General features: G+C 31.1%; 2 protein-coding genes and 1 pseudogene across 2 annotated transcripts; all 3 read right to left on the bottom strand.

Moving 5' to 3' along the window:
* LOC109330262 (zinc finger CCCH domain-containing protein 14) lies at positions 772 to 4,132 on the bottom strand. The gene is made up of 3 exons (XM_019564390.1): positions 3,850 to 4,132; positions 2,967 to 3,027; positions 772 to 1,786 (listed from the first exon to the last, which is right to left on the bottom strand). Exons 1-3 carry the CDS (start codon positions 3,917 to 3,919, stop codon positions 1,045 to 1,047), a joined length of 873 nt encoding a protein of 290 aa, XP_019419935.1. The 5' UTR covers positions 3,920 to 4,132; the 3' UTR covers positions 772 to 1,044.
* On the bottom strand, positions 11,146 to 13,159 carry LOC109329356 (annotated as a pseudogene).
* On the bottom strand, positions 16,287 to 22,920 carry LOC109329354 (protein EMSY-LIKE 1-like). The gene is made up of 10 exons (XM_019563024.1): positions 22,852 to 22,920; positions 22,333 to 22,404; positions 21,536 to 21,620; positions 19,802 to 19,980; positions 19,599 to 19,708; positions 19,365 to 19,485; positions 18,840 to 19,025; positions 18,335 to 18,403; positions 17,115 to 17,330; positions 16,287 to 17,021 (listed from the first exon to the last, which is right to left on the bottom strand). Exons 1-10 carry the CDS (start codon positions 22,918 to 22,920, stop codon positions 16,947 to 16,949), a joined length of 1,182 nt encoding a protein of 393 aa, XP_019418569.1. The 3' UTR covers positions 16,287 to 16,946.

Genomic DNA, 24,440 nt, shown 5'->3' with positions numbered 1-24,440 from the left:
TACAATATTATTTTTATCCCTTTTTCTTTAAAAATATGATTGTGGGCTTTTTAGGGTCCATTTAAATTTAATTCTTTTTAGCTACTTTTTATTATTTTGAATTTTCGGTTAACCCAATCACTTAGATATAGGAACCTTATCGATATGAAATTAACATTATCATTTGTTATATTTTCAGTTAATCCGAATACTTAAATTTAGGGACATTATCAACCTAAATTTAAAATTATTACTCATTATATTTCCTTCATACATGATTGTAATTATTATTTATTAACCGAAATAAAAAATATTTTTATTATTTTCAAATTAAACATTCTGGGCTTCTTTCTGGGCCAGACAAAATTTGAGTGTTCACAATGGTGAATTGGTGATAATATGTAATTGCTACTTATAATTTGAGTGATGTCAATATCTAAAAACCATGCTAAAGATTTAAGAATGGTTAAGAAGATTATTGAGATAGATAAAATTATGGACAGAGGAACAAGACTATGGTTTTCTCAGGAAACTAGGTGGAGTAAATTTTAGAAAGATTTCATTTGAGGAATGCTAGGGTGATATGATGAGTACTAATTTGGCCGCATAATTCTGTTCATGCATTACATCAAACATTTTCTAAGATGTCTAGATTGCTATTAAAGTCCATCACATATTGGCATGACCTGGTAAAGGGCTTTCATCTTCCAGTTCTAGTTTTACTTGTTTTAGTTTCCTCCATCATTGGTTTCCATACTTGTCTAAGCACTAAACAGATATATACAAGATCACAAAAGGACAAAAACATTATTAGTAGGCTTTAAACCACGACAACAACAACCCAAATTCACAATCCAAAGACAAAACCAGATCATGATATAAGGGAAAACCGCAAATTAGAAAGGGGGATAGAGAAACTCAACATCAAAAAACTCTAACATCAGAAGAAGTCCTGTCAATACCACTAAGTAGCAATGCACAATAATAATAAAAATATCCTTTGTCTCAATAGTTAATGCCATGGCAAAACTAAAATGCCCCCAATGGGTAGGAACTTCATGCTCCTCATTTACGCAAGTCGGCGGCTCCATGAGCAAAGTGACATCTTTCTCCAAAAGTGCAAGATCCTTTTGTAAAATTGTCACACAGCTTGGTCTTGAAGTTGCTTCCAGGAGGGGCATGGCCGCCAGGAGCACCGGACTTTAGTTTAGGTGGTGCAGACATCTGCAAGGTGAAAAGTAATTCCTTAACCATGTTACTTGCTTCGTTGATTTGTTCAAAACTTCCCTCCAGTTCAATGTTTCTGAGATTTGGATCAGATTCATGGTCTCGAATTGAAAGTTTGGCTCCTGTTTGGCGACAGATCTGCTTCGAGTTCACGCCACCCTTCCCAATGATTGCTCCAGCCAGGGAAGCTTCTACACTGATCTTGGCAGTGGCATTAGCACCAAAGCTAGCAGCTAGACCATGAGGCTCCATTCGACCAGGCATACGACTTGCTGAAGGGGGTCCCAGGGGGCGATGATCATCAAATGATGGGGCAATGGGCTTGCCAAGTTCCCATTCACCGTGGGCAAAATGGCATTTGTCACCAAATTTGCAGCCTTCAGCGGTATTAAACTTGTTGCATACGCGGCTTTTAACTGTAGGCTGTGCGGACCCATTAGAGACAGGTTGGGGGGCTGGGATATTTCTAGATGACGGAGGTGCAGCAGGTGCTATATGCATCATATGGGCAATAGCATTATAACCACCAGGAACGTAGTGCAGAAAGTGGCAGCTCTCACCAAATGGACAGCCAGAAGTGCTGCAAAACAAAAAATGGCACAGTCAGGCCACATCCAAGTCTCCCATTTTCTTTTTTCCCTGTTTTATTTTTGGTTTTATTTTTCAGTTAATATATTTTTACTCATAATTACAAAAATGTAAACTTGTTTGCACTTGGTTTACTGTTTCCAAACTACTGTGGAGGAAATATTGAAAACGAAAATTATGTGTGAAGACAAATGATCTGAAAATGAAAACAGTAATTAAACCAAACACCAACCCTGCTTTATAATTATGTGAAATAGACAGGCAGACCATGGTTAGGAGATTATAACATACACTTACGTTTAGAAAGTATATTTATGCATAATAACCTTAATTGGAATTTAGACTTTTTTGGGATAAGGAACACATATTGAGGATCAGAAACTCAAGTAAGGTTTTGCTATTAAATTAGCAATAAAAACAAAAAAACAAAAAAAAATGCAGGTAATAATGAGCAATGGTAAATACAAGTGATATAAGCAGTTCAAGATTCAATAAATCTCCATCCCACAGTAGCAAACAATCATAAAGAAAATAACTACCATAAGAGGGAATTTTAAAATAAAAAACAATGTGATCAAGTTCCCCTTCTGATTCTTAGAAAGGAAAGTTTTATGCAATCAAAACTAGAGATTGGATTTGATGAGACTAGTTAAAGGTTAGGGACAATAAACAAATTTTCTTCAAATACATCTACACTTCTACAGTACAAAAGCACTAAATTTGTTGACATCAAAGCTGACCCAAGAAATCAAATTTCCATTTGTATTAATTTGTTAACATCTTACAAGTTGAAAAATGGTTCATAAGCAATAGAATCCAGTAAAAGATGAAAAACTAATGCAAACAATTAATAGGAAACAAACTTATTTAGCTGAGCATGAAGAAGGAATATGATAAATTTATCCAAGACATAGTAGTCTCAATGCCTACTACCACCCTGCAAATTGTTATCATTTTGGCACTCCTTTAATAAAGCACTATTTTGTTATAGCTTGTTTAGACAAAAGAACAGTGTGCACCTGTATAGAGCTTCTGATACCAGTTAATTAGCAGAATTACACATTTTTTATGACAATTGAACAACTTTATTAAACTAACTTAAAATGTAGCATTATTAAATACAGCAAATATGCAGTTGGAAAATATTTATTTAGACAGGAATAGATTAGAACCTGAAAAACTTGGTACATGGCTTCGATTTGCTTCCTACACCGGTTGATAAGGAGTCCGTTTCTGTTACAAATCATTATTACTTCTTCTCAGTTAATATTCTCTTGCTTATTAATCTACTACACTTTATTTGAAAGCAGTTACAAATCTAAAAAATACTTACATTTGAGTAATAACATTTTAGAAAATTTATATAATCACATGTTCTAAGTACTATGCTCATTAACTAATATGACAGTGTTTGAGAAAAGGGGCCAATAACAGGCATTCGATCTTGAATTGCTCTATTTAGAATCTTAAGGTATGTTTGGATAAAGGGCTTAATTAAGTGTTTATTCTATGATCTATTTTAAAATTTTAAATAAGTTAAAATGAACTTACTTACATAAGCTTCTCCCACAAGCTTAATGAAATAAGCTCTTTACATACATAGGCTACTTTTAAAAGTTTATATTCATAAGTTGTTCTCCTCACACGCTCCCTATAAGTTCTTCCAAACACCCAGTGAGTTTTAAGCCAAATTTGTCTCTTCAATGAGCACCATACAAGATTTAACAATAATAACAGTGTTGATAATTTGAAAGAGTTTTATTCAAATTGTATTCAAACACAAACACACAAAAAACTAGCATATAAGTTTACAAGCTTAGTTGAACAACAAGTAACAGATTTTAGTACAGAAAGTGCAAATCTTCAAGAGTTTTATTCAAATTACATTCAAAATCAAACTCAAAAAGTAAAATATACTTGCAATAAGGACTACTTGAAAAACAACAACACCAACAACAACAAGTAACAGATTTCAGAGCATAACAAAAAAAGAATGTAAACTGCAAAAAAAAAACAAGACCCAATAGAGCGTAGAAGCAAAAATAAAAGTCAAACCTGGCTTGGTTTTCTTGAAGCCGCCATTGAAGTTGTTGAAGTCGTGCCTTCCTCTCTTACGGGTATCCATAGATCAAGGTCCGAATAGAGGAATGAACTTCGAGAAATATAAAATTGAAGAGGAAACCCTGACGGAAAAGGTTTCAATTGAAGATATAGATAATGGGAAGAGAGAGAAAGATGAATAATTGGGAATAAATGTGGCAAAACCCTAACCCTAATCTTAGCCGCTTTGAGTGAAGAAGGGTTTTGTGAGTAAGAGAGATGATGTAAGAAGAGGGTCGGGTTCGAAAAGGAGAGTGAAATAGGACAACACTGAGGTTATATAAATATCTTATTTCCATATGAAGAATTGTTATATCGACAGTAGTTACTAATAAATTTAAATTACCAATTTGGTATGAAAGTTTGTAGTTCTTTATTTTTAGATTAACTTAAAGTTGTAGCATAAGTATATTTAGTAACATATCTAAATTATAAAATTGGCTTGTTTTCATGAAAAAGAAATCAAAAATGGTAATTCATCTATCATGGATTTTTTATTTTTAAGTTGGCTTATTTTTCCATGGAAATATCAATTCTTATTTAACCTTTACTTTTAAGGTTATCTTCATTCTTATTTACTCTTCCACAAAACTACATATTATAAAAATGTATCATGTTATTAGTTTTTATATTGTCTTTTATTTTAATTTTTTAGCTTTTATATTGTTTATTTTAAAGTTAACTTATTTTTCTATTGAAATGTCACCATTACTATCAAGGTTATCTTCATTCTTATTTACTCTTCCACAAAACTCCATATTATAAATATGTATCATGTTATTTTTAAATATTGTTATTAGTTTTTATGTTGTATTTCATTTTAATTTTTTAGCCTTTATAATGAAGTAATAAAAGTTGCAAAATATTATGTTGATATAAAAAATGTATATTTAAAAAATGCATGTCTTTGAGTAAAATATATATACGATAATAAATATTAAAAAAATATTTAAAAATATATAAAAAACAATCAAAATAATCATCACCTAAGAAAAATAACCTTATATTATTTTATGTATAAACAAATAGACATTTGTGTTTTATGTTGCTTTTTAACATTCATATTGGTTTTTATATTATATTTTTTTTTAATATGTATATTTAGCTTTTGTCATGCAATGTTGAAAATTTTAAAAAATTATAATAAAAATATTATGATGATAAATATTATAAATGTATATTTAAAAAACAGTGTAAAAAGCAATTAAAATAATCATAACATCAACAAATAAATTTTTTTCCTGTAATTTAGTTTTTTACCTTACCAAAACAAATATATTAGTTTATCTATATTCAGTTTTGAGGTAAGGTACCAAAACATAAACAAATTATAATTTTAATATATATATTTAAAAAGTTAATCATAAAATGACATCATTATCTTCCTCTCTCTTTTGTAACTTTTTTACACATTCAGATAATCATTAATCACCTATTTTATATTATTTGTATTAAAAATATAGTTAACTTATAGATACAAAAATCTTATGGTGCATATATTTAAATTGTTTTCTAATATTACTTGAATAAATTTAATTTATAAAAAACTTATAAATAAAATGGGAAGAAATCCACTTATTCTAAGAGTAAGTGAAAAAAATCTCCTTCATATATTAATCTATGAAAATCCAATTGTTTGAATTAGTGAGTAAATCTTAACAATTTGATTTTCTAAAGTGAATGGCTAAGATGTGAAGTAATTTTTTTACACATGCTCTTAGAATAAGTGGATCTCATCCAAATAAAAGATAACAAAAAACATAAGAAATATCAATTTACTAACGACTTTTCAATAAATAATTAAATAATTAGCCTTGATATTTTTAAATAAAAACAATATTCTCTTATAAATCTAAGATATTAGTTGGTTGAGGTATTTTATGAAAATTTAAGATTAATAAGATGATATATCATTTATTTTGAATAATGTACATGTAGGTAGATATAAGAATTTAATATTTATACACTGATAATATAAAGTTTTTATACTAATGACACACATTCATCATTGAATTGTATTATTTTTGTTTGAAATAGTGATTAATATATGAATGGTAGATAATATATTAACAGTGTAAAAAAATTTATATTGTCAATATATACGTATTAAATTGATTATATATTTAATGGTATAAAAATTGTTATATTAACCTTAAAAAATCAATGAGTCAAAATTAAACTAACTTAAAATCAGGTTTTAATTTGGAGGCCGTTATTAGTTTGAACTTTGAACTTTGAATTTTGAATTGGTTCCACACTTCGCTTACGTCATTTTCCTTGATTTTGCTTGGTCACGTGCTCCATATCATCACACATGAGTGAAAATCTAGTAACGTACTATCATATCTATCCATATTTTTCTTCTTTTTAATATTTAAATAATTTCTTATGATGTTCTTTCTTTATATATCTATCATATGTTTTTATTTTTTAGGTTTTTTACGTTTTAATTTCTACACTCAAATAAAAAAGAGTACTGTGCAAAATTGAAATCCTTCTAATCTAAGAAGTATAAAAGATAAGGAGTCTAAAAAATATTTCCAAAATAATTTAAGAATATGGTGTAGCTATTCTTTATGTCTAGAAAAAATGAAATCACTCAAGTGAGAATATTTGGTATTATGATTAATAAAAATAATTAACGTGCATCATTATATCTTATTTAAATGATTTAGATTAAAGGACAAACATACTTAAGACTTGTGATTTGTGATCATTAACTAATTTTTAATTTTAATAATTCGCGTATAGTTGTGTGATACAAATTTATAAGAACTATTCTCATTTCAGTTACTCTGAAAATAATAATTATTTATTTCTTACAATATTAAACTCAAATTTATAGTATATAAGAAGAAAATATCAGATGATTACCTTATCTATACCATCTATACCATTATATAAAGCCAAAACCCATTTTAACCGCCATGGAGTAATTTTGTAATTCCAATTTAATCTTTAGGTTAACATCTTCTATCCAAAACTATTATTCTCACATTTAGATATGATCTCATTCGGCATTCAAACTCTATCCTCTTTCTCATCCTTTTTTTCATCTTATTCTCCACAACTAACTCTCTCTCATCTCTACAGTTATCTTCTCACTTGTAAACATCATCTCAACTCAATCTTTATCTTCTCCAAAACCACTTCAAATCTTTGCTCATTCACTCACTATTGAATGTTGCTAAAAGTGGCGGTCCCTTCCTCAAATTGGCTCTATGGATTTCAACCACTAATGATAGGTAGTTGAAAAGAAAATGTTTTTGTTTTCTTTTATCCTAGATTTCTATTGTTGGTAGTATATTGTATTTTGTGTTATAATTATATTACTCTTTTTCATTCTAAATTGAGGTTTGATTTTAAGTTGTTTTAGTGAATTTGATTGATTCTAAAAACGTCTCTCACATATTGGACAAAATGTCTTTTTGACCAAGATCATCTTCTAAAAGATGAATTTAGTATCGTAAGTTGCAAACAATTCTTATTTAAGAAATATTGACATACCATGGTCTCTGATGTCTTCTTCCAAGAAATGAATGTTAGATTTCAGAATAAGTTTTATCTCTTAAAATAGCATAAAAGACATGGACATTGTGAGTGATGGATTACTTATCAACTATTCAATTTCATTTTTGGACATATCTTACATGTTTTCTTTGTACTCATCTTATATATTTTAGTTATATTCACTACCTACATTGTTTTCTATAACCGACATGTTTTGCAACAAAATATTTTTTTTATCAGGACTTATTTATTGCCAACATTGTTTTCATTTTTTTGCCAAAATTGTTTTCTATAATCTGCATGTTTTACAAAATATTGGTTTATCTCATGATATATTGCCAACATTTTTTCTATAATATGCATGATTTATCTCTACTTCATCATGAATCTCAACATTTGTAATACGTATTGTAAACATATAATATTACTAACATTTGTGAGGTAGACATTATGAAGTGGAAATAAATCATGCAGATTATAAAAAAAATGTTGACAATATATCACAGAAATCAGATCTAAATGTGGGAATAATAGTTTTGGATAGAAGATGTTATCATAAGGACTAAATTGGAATTACAAAATTACTCCATGACGGTTAAAATGAGTTTTGGCTTTATATAATGATGATGGTGATGATATAGATATACTAAAATGTCTTTGTCATATTCATGTTTAGATTATATTTCTCCTAAAAAGAGCTAATTGGTGTAACATGTTATATAGAAAACATTTTTATCATTATCTCTTTCACTCTTTATATTTATCACAATTTTGTGTATGAAGAGGAAAAGTAGGAGGGAGAAAATAAGAGATAAAGGTTAAAAGTGACAATCAAAATATTTATTACAAAATTCAATATTTAACAGAAATTATCATATTTGACATTTATAACATGTAGACTATATATTACAAACAATAGGAAATCGAGTTGACAAATATAGTAGTATCTATCAACACGTTAATCATTCGTACATTGAGAACAATGTTATTATACCATCTCATCATTTAAAGGAATTGTTATTTCTTCAATTCACTTGCCAATATGGAGCATGGAACAAAAGATACAGGTTTCTTAACCACCTCGCGATCTTATAAGCCATGTGTTCATTTATTTTCTAGGGCCACTTTACACAATTTTATATAGTTATCTTTATAATTTGAGTAAATTACATAAACATTTTCCGAGTTTAATGAAATTACATGAATCATCTCTCATTTTTTTGTATTTATACAAACCTTTCATCATTTATATGTGCATTTACATCGACTATCCCCAACATTTATATGTGCATATCACATATTATTTAATGAAATATTATGATAAAAATACCATTTTCAGACTTTATATGAAATATGTTTCAATATATTGTTCATAACTTGTTTGATAAAATGCTTGAAGTATGATTTAACAAGAATATGTTGCATTTGAGTTGCAATCAAGTAGAATATTCATAAATTAAATAGAAAGACACTTCAGAAACCCACATTTGTACCCAACTTGAGCAATTAGTAACAAAGTTCTTGCATTTTATATGCATCTAGTTTGGAAGATTTGGATCTCCCAAAACATCATCATTTATCAATAATTCATTACATGCTATATTCTTCTAAAATATCAAACCAAAGATAGAAAATCTACATAAACACATAATTTCCAGCCATAAGTTGAGTTATAAGGTTTATTGAAGAACTTTCAAGATTTTGCACAAATAATGAAAGTGATACGAGGAAAGAATTTCAATGTTAACATGAATCCTTATTAATCCCAACCTGTTTTTGACAAAATTCCATATCTGAATACAAACCACACAAAAAGGATGACCTGTTGACACAATAAGACCATGCAAGATGATGGTAAAAAAAGAAGAGTTGTGTTTTTTTGAAATAAAGGGTGGTTTAGTATTTTAGACATTCACTTTAACTTTCAGCTAACACTTTTAGATTGAAGGGAGGTATGTGTAATTGTAAAAAGATGAGGAGTAGTATGTGTAGTTTCGTTAAAACTCGGGAATATTTACTCTTGTAATTTTTTGGGTTTTCCTCCATTGCTTACAAACAACGAGTCATTGTGTAATATTATCTATAGTTCATTTGAATTACTTTTGTTTTAAAAGAGTTAATAATAATTAAATATGTATACAAAATGATGCAATAATAATGTATAGAACTCATCGGTGCATACATTTTTTTTTTCCTGTTATAATATAATCATTTAATTTCAACTTCCCAAAGAAATATCTCTTTTCAATTTTGAAGATAAAACATATAATCTAATTATCATTATCACCTCTTTATCTTTTTAGTAATGAAGTATGATTCTTTATTTAGTTATATTCATTTATTATTTAATATAATTAATATTATCACTTGAGATTTCAAAAAAAAAAACATATCTTACCATATAGACTTTAAGAACTAGATCATGTGCAACACTAAATTTAATAACGTTTTGAAATAAAAATAAATAAAACTTTATTTAGATAACTTAATATATTTTATCATCTATAATCTGAAAAGAATACCTTAACATTTAATATGATGTAGCCCCATCTATTTTTTAAACTTTTTAATACAAATTTGAATATTTATAATTTTATTAAAAGTAATAATTTTAAGTTTTGATAAAAAATTCATGTAACACAACCTAAATGTTTCATATGCCAATTTTAAATCTTTACTTTACACTTAATTATTATCAGTGAGTTGGTAACAATATCATGTGTCAACCAATATTCATATTGTGTGAGATTGATGTAAAATCTTTATATAATAACATAAATTCTTGTAAAAAATTACTCTCCAAATAATATTTGATTGTTTTTTTGACACTTCTTCAAAAGTGTGATATTCCTAATATGAAAAAATTGAATCAAAGATGAACCTATGATGATCTTCATGGGGTGAAGCATAAAGATGTGAAGTTTTTTAGTATTTAAGTCTGGCAAAGAACAAATATGTTCTCCATTAAAAATTAACCTAAAGTAGTCATATACAACTTTTTGAACTATTTTATGATCTTTTTTGCATTCAATTATTACAAAAATATTTACAACAAATATCTTACACAATTGAATATATGATTGTCAAATGTAATTGTTTTTTTGAAAAACAATCTCTTTAGAAAAAAATGTATGTTAGTCTTTCAATGAAATTTGATAGACAATGAAAGAGCATGACACAATGCAGTAGCATGAAATTGAAATTATTATAGATTTTGAAGTTGGAATTTAAGCTTTAATTGAAATTAAATGAAATTATACATGTTTAATTATTTTAATGCTTTTTATTCCAAACTATGTCCTACATATTAATGATATTGATACAGAAATAGAAAAAATAATAAATATTTAATTTTTTTTAATTGACATGACATGTTTTGATTTATCCGGGACATGGTTTGTTACAAAATTTAGGCTACATTTTTTATTGTCAATTGATTTTGAGATGAGACCTCAACATAGTATCGGAGTCACAAGTGAACTTCTTTTCAGTTGGATCAAGGTAACCATTTGTTTAGTCTAGGCGTCCGGCAGACTTTAGTGGAGGAGGCATCATGTATGTTGAGAAATAAGTCCCGCATCGTCTACCTCATCTTCTTAGATATGATTTAAATACTTATTAGACTACTTCTCTTAATTATTGTCGATTGGTTTTGAGATGAAAAGAGCTATAAATTCCCTAAAATGATAAATCTAGCATACTGAATACCTGCACAAAAGAGTAAAAGAAACAAAAACCTGTACACAAGTGTTATGTTAAGTTGTTAACTGTGATCGCTGATCACACTTGTTAGTCTTTCTTAAGTACCAACTGCTGTTGAACCAAATCACACTTCTAAGGTAAACTCACTAACTTGTGTTTTAGGCAATGTTTCATGAGATTCTGAGGATGCTTCATTCCTATGAGGCATCAGTTCTTCCCCTTCCCCAACCCCAACAGATTGAACCATCAACTGAAAAATTAATGCAAGGAATAGAGGAAAAATACATTAGATGACAAAAAATAGAAGTTCCACATATGTTAATTTAGAAAAAAAGTTCCCTAAGTAAAGAATTAACATATAACAAATATTGATTGACAAAGTTGCATAAGTAGGAGTGAATACTGAAGTTCAATAAAACCTTAAACACCAGCTACTTTTATAGCTCCATTTTCAATTATGATTGATTATCAAGATGACATCATGAAATTTTTAATGATATAAAGCATAGACACTTAGAAGATATGTCCTTTCTGCATTATTCATATTTTCTCAATTTTAGTTATAGTTCTACAGACACAGAGTGACTTGATTACAATGACTTATCAAAATGATCCCACTATTAATATTCAATAAAATATAGAGTAAGCAGAAAAGTTAATGTTCAAAGCACACACTCAACAAAGTGCCATCAAAGTTAACAAATAAGATTACGAAATATAAAAAAATGTTAATCTGAATAAAACTTTTTGTAGATACCTCCCAATCATTAAAGTCAAATCTGAATACAAAGTGAGTGAAAGCAATATCCCCAGAACGAACTGAATTTGCAGCAGGAGCATTTCTAGGTGCTGAAATAGAGTAAGTGCATGAAAAAACGATTTAGAATCCGTTTACGAGTTTGAGTTTTGAAGGATAGGAAAGGAAATAAAAGGTTTCAAAACATTCTCACAAGTATATTTTGTGGCTTCTCAAACCTTCTATTTCCTTGCCTCCTTCAAAATTCAACTTCCAAACACATCCTTGAGTACAAATAAAAGTAAATATGTGATAAATTAAGATAATGAGAGATTAGTCTTAAGCATTTTGAAAAACAAGATTATAGTATCATCATTACATTGTAATCACTATCTTTACATTCTGAACAGTAATATATACAAAGAGTTCTTAGCTGTTGTAATTCCACTCTCAAGTTAGGCTCAAAATAATAGCATATTCAATATATTCTAGATTACTAAGCATAAATAAATAGGTGACAAACTACAGAAACTTTAGATATTAATGTATGAAATTGAAAATAAAAATAACCAACAGCTATTTACAAACAATTTTTTTATAAATTAGTAAATACTCATTTTTTATCTTTTGAAAATTTTAACGTGTAACAATTTAATATTGGAAAAAAATTCAAACTAGTATTTGAAGTGCGTCAAAATAGTCTCTATTTGAATCATAAAAAATGCTAACAAGTAGTTTAAAGGACATTAAACATTTTTAGGATCACAGTGGAGTTTTCAAATTTTCAGAATTTCAGGTATATGCAGAAATTTTTGAGGGATCAAAATAATTGTTCACTCTTATAAAAATAAAGCAAGTTTTACACTTTTACCTCTTCTGGCCGAGCCAATTCAGTGGGCCTGGCACGCTTCCTCCAATTAACAGCCTTTCTCTGATTCATTTTAACATCCATGGGGCCAATTCTAAAAACCAAGATTGGAAATAAATATCCAAAGGGAAAAACAATTTACAAAACAATGACTTTTTCAATTCATTGCATCTACATTAAACAGCAGCCAGGAACTGCCTTAAAAACATGTGATACTCAAGTCCAAGATCCTTCCATGATATTGTGATTGTGTTGAAATCTTGTGGGCTAGTACTTGGTCCACCTTGTACTCCAAATTCTCTAATAATGTGAGAGACAAAGTCTGAAGGAATGAGTCCATTATTAGCATGAGCTTTGGCAGACATTACCATTGATTTGGTAATGTCCAAAAGAACCTCAGCATCAGCTACTTGTTCTCTTGGATTGTTAACTGAAATTAGGTGGAACATTTGAAAAAAAAGTACTTATTTTCTTGCATAGTGAAATAACAGACTAATACTACAATGATAAAAAAGAATTTTGCCTGATTTTTTTAGTATGATAGTATATAAGAAAAAAAGGAAGTAATATAAGCTACATCAGAAAAACCTTGAGCAACTTTGGAGATGACAAATTTTCCACATTCATGATAGGATTATAATACCAAGTCGGGGTGGCAATAAGGCCAGACCCGCCTTTGTCTCACCAAAATATGGACTGACCCGACCTTTATTGCTAAATAGCTCAAAATGTCAGCCCAACCCATATTTGGCAGGGCTGGCAGGCCGGCGGGCTGACCTATTTTTTTTTTTCCTTTTAAAACACACATTTATAATAAACTCAATCACAATTTCAAAAATAAATAATAATCACGCCTCGTAAATGTCTTTTAAAACAAAAAATCACAAATCAAAGTCCACAATCTCACACTAACATAACAAACTTGTGAGTTCTAAATAGCAAGCTAGCATAGTCTTAAACTTTTAGATTCTTAGTTCATAATAAAGCCCTAACTCTTGAGTTTTAAATATTAGATGCTCTGTTGGAAAAAAATGTATCTCTTTTTCTATTACTACTACCATCAACGTCTTTCAATTCTTTTCTTCTTCATCATCTACATTATCATGAACAAATAAATGATAATTACATTCTTTATCATGAGTTGATAAAATTTTCATAGACACATTATTGTTGATAAAATTTTATGTATTTAAATCATAATTACATTCTTGATCATTAGTTCCATAACAAAATGAAAATCATTAAAACAAATAATTTGATCATGGATTGTCATGAAGAGGTACCATTAGGAGTGACAATACAGGCCAGTCCGCCCCGCCTTTGGCCCGCCAAAATATAGGTTGGTCCAACCCAACCCTTATTGCTAAAAGGGCTCAAATCTCCAACCGAACTTACTAAAAATGGCTGACCAAACGGGCTGAATCATGCCAAGCCCATATTACCATCCTGATGCCAAGCTAAAGACAGATTAAAACAGTTATGAATTATTATGAGTTACTCCCTAAATAGATATAAAAAATAAATTTATTTGAACATTTAAAATTTAAATTTCTACATCCTATTTTTTAGATAATATATAAATTTACAGTTTTTATTATTTAATGATTTTTTCACTTATAAAAAACACTATTTAAAACATAATATTTATGTGAATAAAATACATAGGCATAAATAGTGTATAATTTTTTACATATTCACCACAATATCCACTACATGTTAATTACTTTTTACTTAAAAATAATACATAAATAGAATCATATAATGGTTGTGTAAAAAACTTTACAATGAAAATGTATAGATATTAAACTCTTATTAAAAATATAAATAAACTTAATATGTTATTTGTATTATTTAAGTTTGAAAGAAAGAAAGAAAAACCTACATCACACTTGAAATTTTACATGTAGACCTTTTGATCTGAAAAATGAAAGAAGGCATATCAGTACTCAATTTTAAATGACATATAAATTAGTTTTTTTTAGAATAAACTTACCTCAGTCCTTACAATAAACTAATTTAATCATTATTTAAAATTTTAACGATGAATTTGGTGTTTTCAATAAGTATGATGCATGTCTTGTTCTCCAATACACCTAAGTTTTGTCCTAAGTTTATCCATTTCAATTATAATTATTAACTACTAGTAAATAAGGTTGGAATATTACTACGAGGAGTCTAACTTGAAAAGTACAGATTGTATATTTTTGGTAGTTTGTTACTTGGTTCTCTCATAATTGCAGTTTTACATTTTTTTTTAAAATGAATTAGTTATATGTATCTTATAAAAAATTTAAACGATTAATTTTCTCAAAGGTTAAAATCCTATTTGTATTAAAAAAAGGTTAGAATCCTTGACTTGATTCAGCAGTACGCGAATTTATTGTTTAGCCATCCTTCTTAGTTAATGCTTATCCATCATAGTTACATGTTAATTTAGCATATAATAGATTTGTGTAATATGAATGAATTGACTATTGAACATAGGAACGCAGGACCACAACCATGGAACCAAACCTGACTGAGGATCCAGGGTCAATGGCTATATGTAATGTGAGTTCTTGAGAGAGAGTGAGAGAGTGAAAAGAGCACAAGAAAAGAGTGAAGAAAATGAAGAGAATGTTATAAAGGGAGGGATGAGAAGATTCTGTGAAACGTTTTGTTTGTGCGTCCTTTTGAATGCTTTATATAGTTTCCGTTTTTTCTATTTTATTTGGGGATGGGATATTTCTCGATCTCTCACATTTTGTTAAGAATTTTATAAATTATGGGTCGAATATTCTGTTTCCATAATTTCATTCTTTATTAGATCAATACTTCGGTGGAATTTCATCATTTGAATACAAATATCTTACAGTTTCGCCCAAGCCCAACTTATGGTTTCAGCAGCACAAAATCTTCAGATTAGTATTCGATCGCAGGATCAAAATAAATTGATGCAGCATGAGATGGATCCCATAGTGTCACAGATGGAAGTTTATGTCTATTGCTCAAGTTGAAGTAAATCCGATGCATAGCCACTTTCAGATGGAGGAATCAACACGATTCCACAATTTTCTTGCCAACACGAATGGTGGGAAGTAATTGTAAGCTTTTTATCATGATCACCAATTCCATCGAGTGTTCGTTTGATATCGTTTTTCCGTCTATCCAGATGCTTATATAGTTTCCACTGTCTTAATGTTTTGTGTTATAGGTTTAAAGTTTTGGGATGGGAGTGGTGACAAAGAGATTCGTAGAATATGTACAAGATCATGATTGAATGGTATGTTAAGGTTGCCAAAAACCAAGAGGTCACGATTTTAAATCCTGAAAACAACCTCTCCACTCACGGGACTATATACATCTACCCTCCCCAAACACAGGCATGCATTGGGCTACCCTTTTGATGTATGACATCAATGATTGAATGGCGTTAAGCATAGTGAACATGAAGGTGCGTTGGATGCTTTTTTTGTTAACTTTTCAAAAAAAAAAAAATGGTTGTACATTTGCATAAGTGTGGAAAATTAATGCTGAGCTTGATAAATGTGAGGTATCTATTTTCTAAATTGCCATTGAGAACTTAATTGGACATATATACATTTTAAAGTCATGAACAACAACAACGACCAAACATTTATCCCACTAGGTGGGGTTGGCTAAATGATAGTAAGATTGCATCAGTAGGATGTTCTAGTTGGTCATTAGATGCAGTTGGTTCCTATAGGAGCAACAGTTTTCTATGCATCAATCAGCAATCTGATTTCAATAAAACATAATGAGAGCTAAGGATCACTTTCGAAGATGATTCCATCTGCTAAGCATGCAGGTTCTGTAATGTTATCCCTTCTCCATTAATTTCCCCCTGCATCAGTGAATAGAGCTCATAGTAAATAGTTACATTTACAAATTACAACCATAACATAAACATTTGTGATATACAAACAACCTAAACCAATTGTTCTTAATCTTTAAGATACATAACCAGATTTCCAAACAAACAACTCTGTCACTGAAGCATAGTAAACAATTATATTTTCCCAATTACAAAAGCTAACTTTTGTTAACCTGAAACAAAAAAGAGGAAAGAAATGGCTATAACATACCACTTTCTCTATCAGGTGCATCTGAAAGCTTTTTGAGTAACGCAAGTGCTCTTAAAAGATCCTGCTCATGCTCCTGTAAAGTCAACATTTACACTATTATTAACCATGGAACAAGAAGGTAAAAAAGAATGAACTGCAGGATGGCCAGTGGTCATACTTTCAGTTTTTGCTTTGCACTCTCAAGTTCCAAAGAATTTGGAGAACTAACCACTATAATATCCTCCACCTGTTAAAATATAAGCATTGTTAAAAAATTAAAGAGTTTCCTCTTTTTGTTTAACTCTTATCCTCGAAAAGATTACTCAGGCAAGTCAATCACCTCCTTAATCAACACATCTGTATTCAGCAACACAAGGTCATGCTCAACTCTGTTTCCAATAACATTTTGTTGTAGGGGAAATTCTTCATTGGCCTCCAAATTAAAATGTACTCTCCTTTCAGCACCTACAGTATTATCACCTTCGCGGCCACTATGCCCGACTCTAAGGTCTGTGCCTGGATCTTCACCTATCCACTGTATATCTTCACGTGGGATCTGTAATCAATATGTTTTGATAAATGCACATATCTTGATATCTGCTTACTCATTTTGTAAATAATAAATAATCCTTTTTTTAAACAAGCTACTAATAAAGTTTGAGGAAACATGATTTATGTTTGCTCAAACTAGCAAACATAATATGAATGTATGATTGGTTAGGCACATAGACAAAAGTCATTACTTAAAAAGTGACAAAAACCTTGTGTGTTCTGTTACTTAAAATTCATAGAAACTTCTTCAATAGACTGTTTTTTAGGTCCTCTGTAACCCTATATTATCTGAAGTTAAAGTAATCAGATATTTTAGCCTTATCTAATGTTGAGCCAGGATTTTTACTTTTGTTTGTTAAACCGTGTATGTATGACTAGTAGTAGAAGTTTCTGCATACTTATTCATTCATTTATTCATTCGTGTAGTTACTGAGGGAGAAATAGAAATGCACTTGACTGAAGATAATGGCTGCATTAACTCAAGATTAGAGAAGATAAACCATCTCGATTTGTTTCTCCATTGCCAAATAAAAGCAATAACTGGAATCACTAGTCGACGGTTAGTGATGGATATTGGGATATACCTTTAGACTTTAGGCCATTATTAAAGGAAAATCAGAGGAGGGTTCAATTTGCTTTTTATGAATGATCCATGATTCAAATTCCAGATGTCATTCTACTAGTCTTTAAATGCTTTTGTTGGTAACCTTAACAGACTTGGTTATTCTTAGGTTCTTTTGAATCTAGTGAACATGTTTTGCTATGTAACATTAAAAGCATGCTCAAGAGTCTCTCAGTTTCTTAATCCATTTTAAGGGAATATTGAGCCAAAAAGCCATTGGCTTTGGATGTTGTCACCTTGAAGGATTATTTTTGAGTTCTGTAGTCATGTTACACAGTTTGATGTTATGTCTTTCATTGACATATTTGCAATGTTGCTTCATTCAATTTAACAGCTAAAACATATTTAGTTACTGCTTTACCAAATGCATCTAAACATGTTAGTACCTGGTTGATATCAGACCATTCAAAAGTCTCATTTACTTCATTGTTATCATAAACCAGCTTATGCATGCCCTGCAAAAAATAAAAAAAAATTAAGACTGGTTAAAATTTTTGTAACATTCTTAGAATACTGCAATAATAGCACTTTTGATGTTTATGACCTATGGCTTAAACAAATCAAATCTAAGCATTGTTGTACCATCTGGGTGAGTGGGGAGGGATTCATATATAAAACTGGTTGTAGCCATTAAAGACCCTTTTCTATTTTTGCATATGAATCATAAATGCATTTGAATATTTGTCTTTTTCTGTAACCTGTATATGATGAAACTAAACCCAAATAAAAAAGATGTTTTTTTACGTGTGAAAGATCTAGACTTGTTCACCTATTTTACATCAACATCCAAAGTGAATTAGCCCAATGAAAATTCAAAGAATGAGGCATTTGCCTTACAAGATAGATGTAAAATAGTGATGGATTTTGACAGTTATTGCAACCTAAGTATACCTGTGAAGGGTCGTACTCAGTAATGGTAACCTCATAAAATTGCTCGTCCGAAGGCCATCTAATCATAGCTTTCCTCCCAATTAGTCGATCTAATTCTTCTGCTTGAGCAGGTGCTTTAGATGGAAGAGAACTATACAAATTGCAATCTCTGACGTGATGTTCTCTGGATGGTCCAGCAGAAGAATACTGCACAGACTTTACTGAAGGCAAATTAGGCAATGGCTAAAGCTGGTGCCAAATTCAAAATAGAAAAGGCAACCTAGTACTATAAAGCTCCGATATGTGCAGGGTCCAGGTAAATCTGGTGCCAAATTATTAGAGAAAAAGGGCATCAATGCTTGTTATTTCATTCCCCTTTCTGAGTTAAACAAAATGAATTGTAGTGATATTATTAGGCCTTTGGCTTTTGGACCCTAAAGCAGCTCCATCAAATTTAGCTGTGCTTTCGCAATGCATGAAGCTACTATTAGTGCTGTTAAAGATCACACCACACATGATATATTACACAAAAAGACTAGGTGGTACCAGATTGGTTGTCTTCGGTCTCTTTCTTGGAGTTGAATCAGTTGGAATAGGTAAAACATCACGAACAGGCTGAGATGTGCTGCATCCTGCAGGTTGGTAACTTCTAGTTCGTCTCCAATTCCTGATTGAATTTTCCATATTATTATTCACATGACCTTGTAAAATTGCAGAACCAACTGAACTATGTCAATTTTTTTTGCTCCATCATTGCAACTATTGAAATAATTACTATACCGTATGCTGTTTAGAGTTTCATCAGTATTTGTTTCGCGAACAATCTCTTTGTGTTCATCATAAGAAATCTTCAATTCTTTCCTCAGATCAATCATCAACTCTTGCTTCTCCTGGTGAATGCATAAATACAGGAGATAAATCTTGAAAGTGGAAAATTACAAAGATCTTATATAAAAAAGGAAGAGAAGGAACTGCATATTTACCCAAGAAAGATCATCGGTCCGATATTTGAAAGCTCGCAAGACAGAAGAGTACGCTTCCTTCTCAGCTTGACGAATTAGAGAGGCCGCTTCAGAAGCTTCAGTAGATCTTGAGTTGCCGGCACTGCTGCCACTTCTCAGAAATGTAGTTTGTCTCGAGGGAAGGTAATCATGACCAGCACCTGAAATTGTAAGGAACTTATATATAGAAAACCTGCATGGTATGAATGAGAATTTCCAAATGCATTGTGTGGGCCTGTTTTAAACTTTGAAGTTACTTTTGAACTTTTAAGAATTCTAGCACCTATAAGATGTTCACTTTTATTATGGCTCAGCCTATAGTCAGCATGTCTAATAATAAGAGGAGAGTTTTATTGCTGTATTTGGTCATGGAAGGAAACACTTTCAATCATACCACTGCTAAGGTTCTGAGAATTGAAAAATCACTTATGGTCTATTTGCGAGTTGAGTTTTGGAGGGAAAGAAAGGAAGAGGAAAAATTAGAGCCATAAAATACACTTGTAAGGTGATTCTGAAACCTTCCATTTTCTTTCTCTCCCCTTCAAAACACAACTTCCAAAAGGACTCTAAGAAATTCACAATACCTATCTACATATAACACATATCTTTATAGCTCTAGGTAAACTGCATAAAACATAAAATGGACCATGGTATCAGTAATTTATACCACCAAGTTCTAATTACTGCTAATGCATAATTACTAACAAACCTATGAGAATTACTTATTTACATAATAGAACTTGTTGGGTTTATTCAAGTGTGAAGTTCTATGATGGATATGAGGGGATGAGTGAAAGAGTTTATAAGTGGAAAACATCACTAGAACTATTATCGTAAGGTTTTGGTTCAAAACATGATGTCTCACTTATGATCTCCACTCTTCTCGTGTCCCGCTAACGATGAAACTCGGTGGTTGGAGGCTCTTCGATCGCGATAGGATCCAAAAAGTGATATTAGGGCCGATGGTGTGGTTGGGACATGGTGGGTTTATTCAAGTATGAAGTTTCACATTAAATATGAGAGGATGAGCGAAAGAGTTTATAAATGGAAAATACTTATATAGCTATTGCCTTAAGGTTTAATGCGGATAGAATTCTCAAATAGTTGAAAGCTCCTCAATGTTCAAATAACAATAAAACTCTCCAATGATTGAAAGTTCTTCGGCCACGATCGTGTGCAACAAAACACATCATATAAAGCAATTGACTGTGGATACTCATACAAGGTTGAATAGTTGACTCTCCTTTATTCCCATGTCCAAGTATCAATAGAACTTCATAATGGTTGAAAGCTTTTCGGTTGCAATCTTGTCCAGTAGAACACATCATATTAAGCAGTTGAGTGGGGATATTCATACAAGGTCTACTACTCTTGACAAATCCATGCACGGTCAATACTAGTGCAAACATGAAAAATCCCACCACTGTCTTCTTTGTATTTTTTATTTTGAAATTTTGTTTAATGCTTGAAATGAAATGTCGTTCTTGTTTCTTCTTGTTCTTTGATTCCTTTTAATGCATTTTATTTTATCAATGCAAAGCAAAACCTTCTAAAAAATGAAAGGAAAATAAATAAAAACAAGAAGCAAAATATCTTGCATTACGAAATCAAGAATGGGAGCTTGCAAATTCTAAAAACAAATACCAACAATATCATAATAACAAAAACAAATGAAAGAACAATTCTTTATTATTATTATTATTATTAATTTCTCACCGGAGTCTGGACCTTGATATGCCATGATAAAAGATGCTGCAATGCCAGTCTCTGAAGTCGTCTGAAGTGCTTTAGTTATAGTAAACTGACAACAGGAACGGATGGTGAAAGTGAAAGGCAGTTAATTTGTTTGTGTAGTGACTGGTGAATCTTTGATGGCAAGTTCATAGTTGAATGTTTGTTTGTAGTAACAACCAACGTAACCTGTTGATCATACTAAAAACTCCCCTACTAGTATACTTTTAACAAATACTAACATGACTTTTCCATCCCGGTTAAATGATCCTCGTTTTGGCCGGGCTAAGCCTCTCATTACTGACCAAAGACTGGGTACTTCACTAGAAATCATGATGTGATCTGATCAACCGGTTAATACTGGGAAGTACGTCGTTCACCAGACACCACCGTATGGGCCAGTATCGGGATCACATCTTTGCCATTCACCTGTCATGCTGCCAATACAGGACTGCCATGTCACTTGCAACACACATTTGCTGCATGCCACCTGCAACTCTCACATAACTTTTTTGTTGTATCACAAGGACATGCCTAGAATACGGGTATTGAACCCACTATAGGCTATAAGTCAATATCTGTAGAGTACGAGGGCAGTCCGACAAGCTCAAACGGTCGGCCATGCCAACAATATATGTCAGGGAATATTCGACGCATCATTCCACTATAAATAAGGGGCTCACACCTCATAAGGAAGTATCTCTATTATCTATCTTGAACTCTCACTATTGCATTCTATTCTCTCTAACCCCACTCATATACTGCCTTGAGCGTCAGATTACCTTTTCAGGTACCTCCACTGGCAAATCCAAACTCAGTTCAAGCAACTTCAGGAAGATCTCTTGCTCGACCGGCTACTCAGCCCATCTACTGATACCACACTACAGAACAATGACAATAAAATGATTGATAAAATGAATCTTAAAAATAAAACCAAAAAAGTCATTGAGGAAAAACTAGATCGACATGTTGATGTGAAAAACCAATCAACCGATTCAAAATTAATCCATTTTACTCTTTAAACCACTCAAATAATAAACTGAACCGTTGGAAAACCAATACAAATTAACAGTTAGGTAATCTACCACAACTGAAGAGTAGAGAGTTAGAAGTGAGATATCACGTCTTGAACCAAAACCTTAGGATGATGGTTCCATGCGCCTTTTACACTTATAAGCTCTTTTATTCTTTCCCTCATATCTAATGTGAGACTTCGAACTTGAATAAACCGACAATCTCCCCCTTAGTACCCACACTCTTACTAGTCCGCTCCCCTTAAGTCTATCATGTCTCAGCCAAACCATCGACTCTGATATCACTTGTTGCACCCAATCGTAACTAGGGAGCCTCCAACCACTAGAGTTTTTCATTGTTACTCGGGCATGGGAAGAGTGAAGAGTCACAATGAAGCACCACGTCTCGAACCAAAACCTTGAGTGATGGTTCCATGAACATTTCTGACTTATAAACTCTTTCACTATTCCCATCATATCCAATGTGAGACTTCACACTTTAATAAATTTAATGTGAAGGATGTTAATGCTTGTAGATGTACAAAAACAAACATTGACTTTATATAAAATGTAACACATGCATTGGTACAAAGTGACACAAATATTGACTTCGATGTTAGGGTGTGACACATACATTGTATGGAATTGACACAAGGTGTGTGCTATGAGTATACTCCTTATGATGAAGTATGGTAATTCTTTTGATCTACAATTGTTAGAGTGTATAGTGGTGGTGGTAGTGATGTAGGTGAACTTTGGTGTAGATGTTCCACAATATCGAAAAACATCATAACAATTGAGAGATATGCAATGTGTTCCATTAGACGACAGTATGAGAAGCTACACTTCAAGTTTGGAGAGTCATAATCTTTGTAACATCATCTAGGATACTCATAAAAGCTTATGCTGAATGGAGAGTATACTCTTATGTGAATGAGCCGGTAAAGGGAGATAAATATTGAACAAGGTGTTGAATATTTGCCAAGGTGAAGATTGTTATGTAAATTTCCCAAGGAGTGATGTAGCCACCTACTTTAATCAATATGGAGAGATTTTTAAGATATATTATTATATGAAGTCCCATATTGTAGAGTATTAGAGTATAGAAGAGAAACTAATGTTATATGTCAGGCTCAATTCCACTCTTATAACATGCACCAATTAGAAACACTCAATGGGCTTTGGGCCCATGAATGTGCTAGAATTTGTAATCTTTATTCTCTAAGTAATATCTTGGTAGTCGCTCAACGTTATCAGAGACGTAGACACAATTGGTCGAATATCGTTAATGAATTTTATTTTCTTCTTCTATTTTATTTATTTTTATGTCATATATTTGATTTTTTGTGACCAACACCGTAGAACAACCGCTTCTAGCATACCAACAAGAAGCATATAAAGATAGGAATTTTTTTTCTTTTAAACTATGTTTAAGAGTTATGAGGGAAATGGAAGGAAAGAGATCAAAGAGAATTGAGAGAAAATGAAGGAGGAAGGAAGACAAATCAAACATCTCCTTTGTTTGAGAGTATAAAATTTAGATGGGAAGAAAGTAAATTAATGATAATGCAATAATGATTTTTGTATTTCTTCTTTAGAATTGTAATTTACAATAGAAATGGACAATAATGTAATTATATAATTTTATTAAAAACATAGGTACTTTGACATTTTGTCTCTATAAACCTCCAATTCGAGGGATCTATGAAAATATGCATATGGAGTATTTTAGAGTGCTCCAAAAACCTTTCAAAATCTTTTATTCTCTTTCATCCAACTCACAAACAAAGGTGAGATTTTCCAAAGTCATCCATTCTCTTCCCTCTGGAACGAGACTTCCAAACATAGCCTTAAAATTAATAAACGATATCTCTCAA

The sequence above is a fragment of the Lupinus angustifolius genome, chromosome LG16, assembly GCF_001865875.1.
Source record: "Lupinus angustifolius cultivar Tanjil chromosome LG16, LupAngTanjil_v1.0, whole genome shotgun sequence".
In the NCBI taxonomy this organism is placed as follows: Eukaryota; Viridiplantae; Streptophyta; class Magnoliopsida; order Fabales; family Fabaceae; genus Lupinus; species Lupinus angustifolius.
This window is presented reverse-complemented; position numbering and strand designations above follow the sequence as displayed.

Coding starts and splice junctions, on each gene's coding strand:
- LOC109330262 (XM_019564390.1), bottom strand. CDS start 3,919: ATGGATACCCGTAAGAGAGGAAGGCACGACTTCAACAACTTCAATGGC. Junction 3,028..3,849: donor CTTCAAGAAAACCAAGCCAG/GTTTGACTTTTA, acceptor GATTTGTAACAG/AAACGGACTCCTTATCAACC. Junction 1,787..2,966: donor CCATGTACCAAGTTTTTCAG/GTTCTAATCTAT, acceptor TTTGTTTTGCAG/CACTTCTGGCTGTCCATTTG.
- LOC109329354 (XM_019563024.1), bottom strand. CDS start 22,920: ATGAAAAACTCTAGTGGTTGGAGGCTCCCTAGTTACGATTGGGTGCAA. Junction 22,405..22,851: donor AAGTGATATCAGAGTCGATG/GTTTGGCTGAGA, acceptor TGGGCTGAGTAG/CCGGTCGAGCAAGAGATCTT. Junction 19,486..19,598: donor GAAACTCTAAACAGCATACG/GTATAGTAATTA, acceptor AAATTCAATCAG/GAATTGGAGACGAACTAGAA.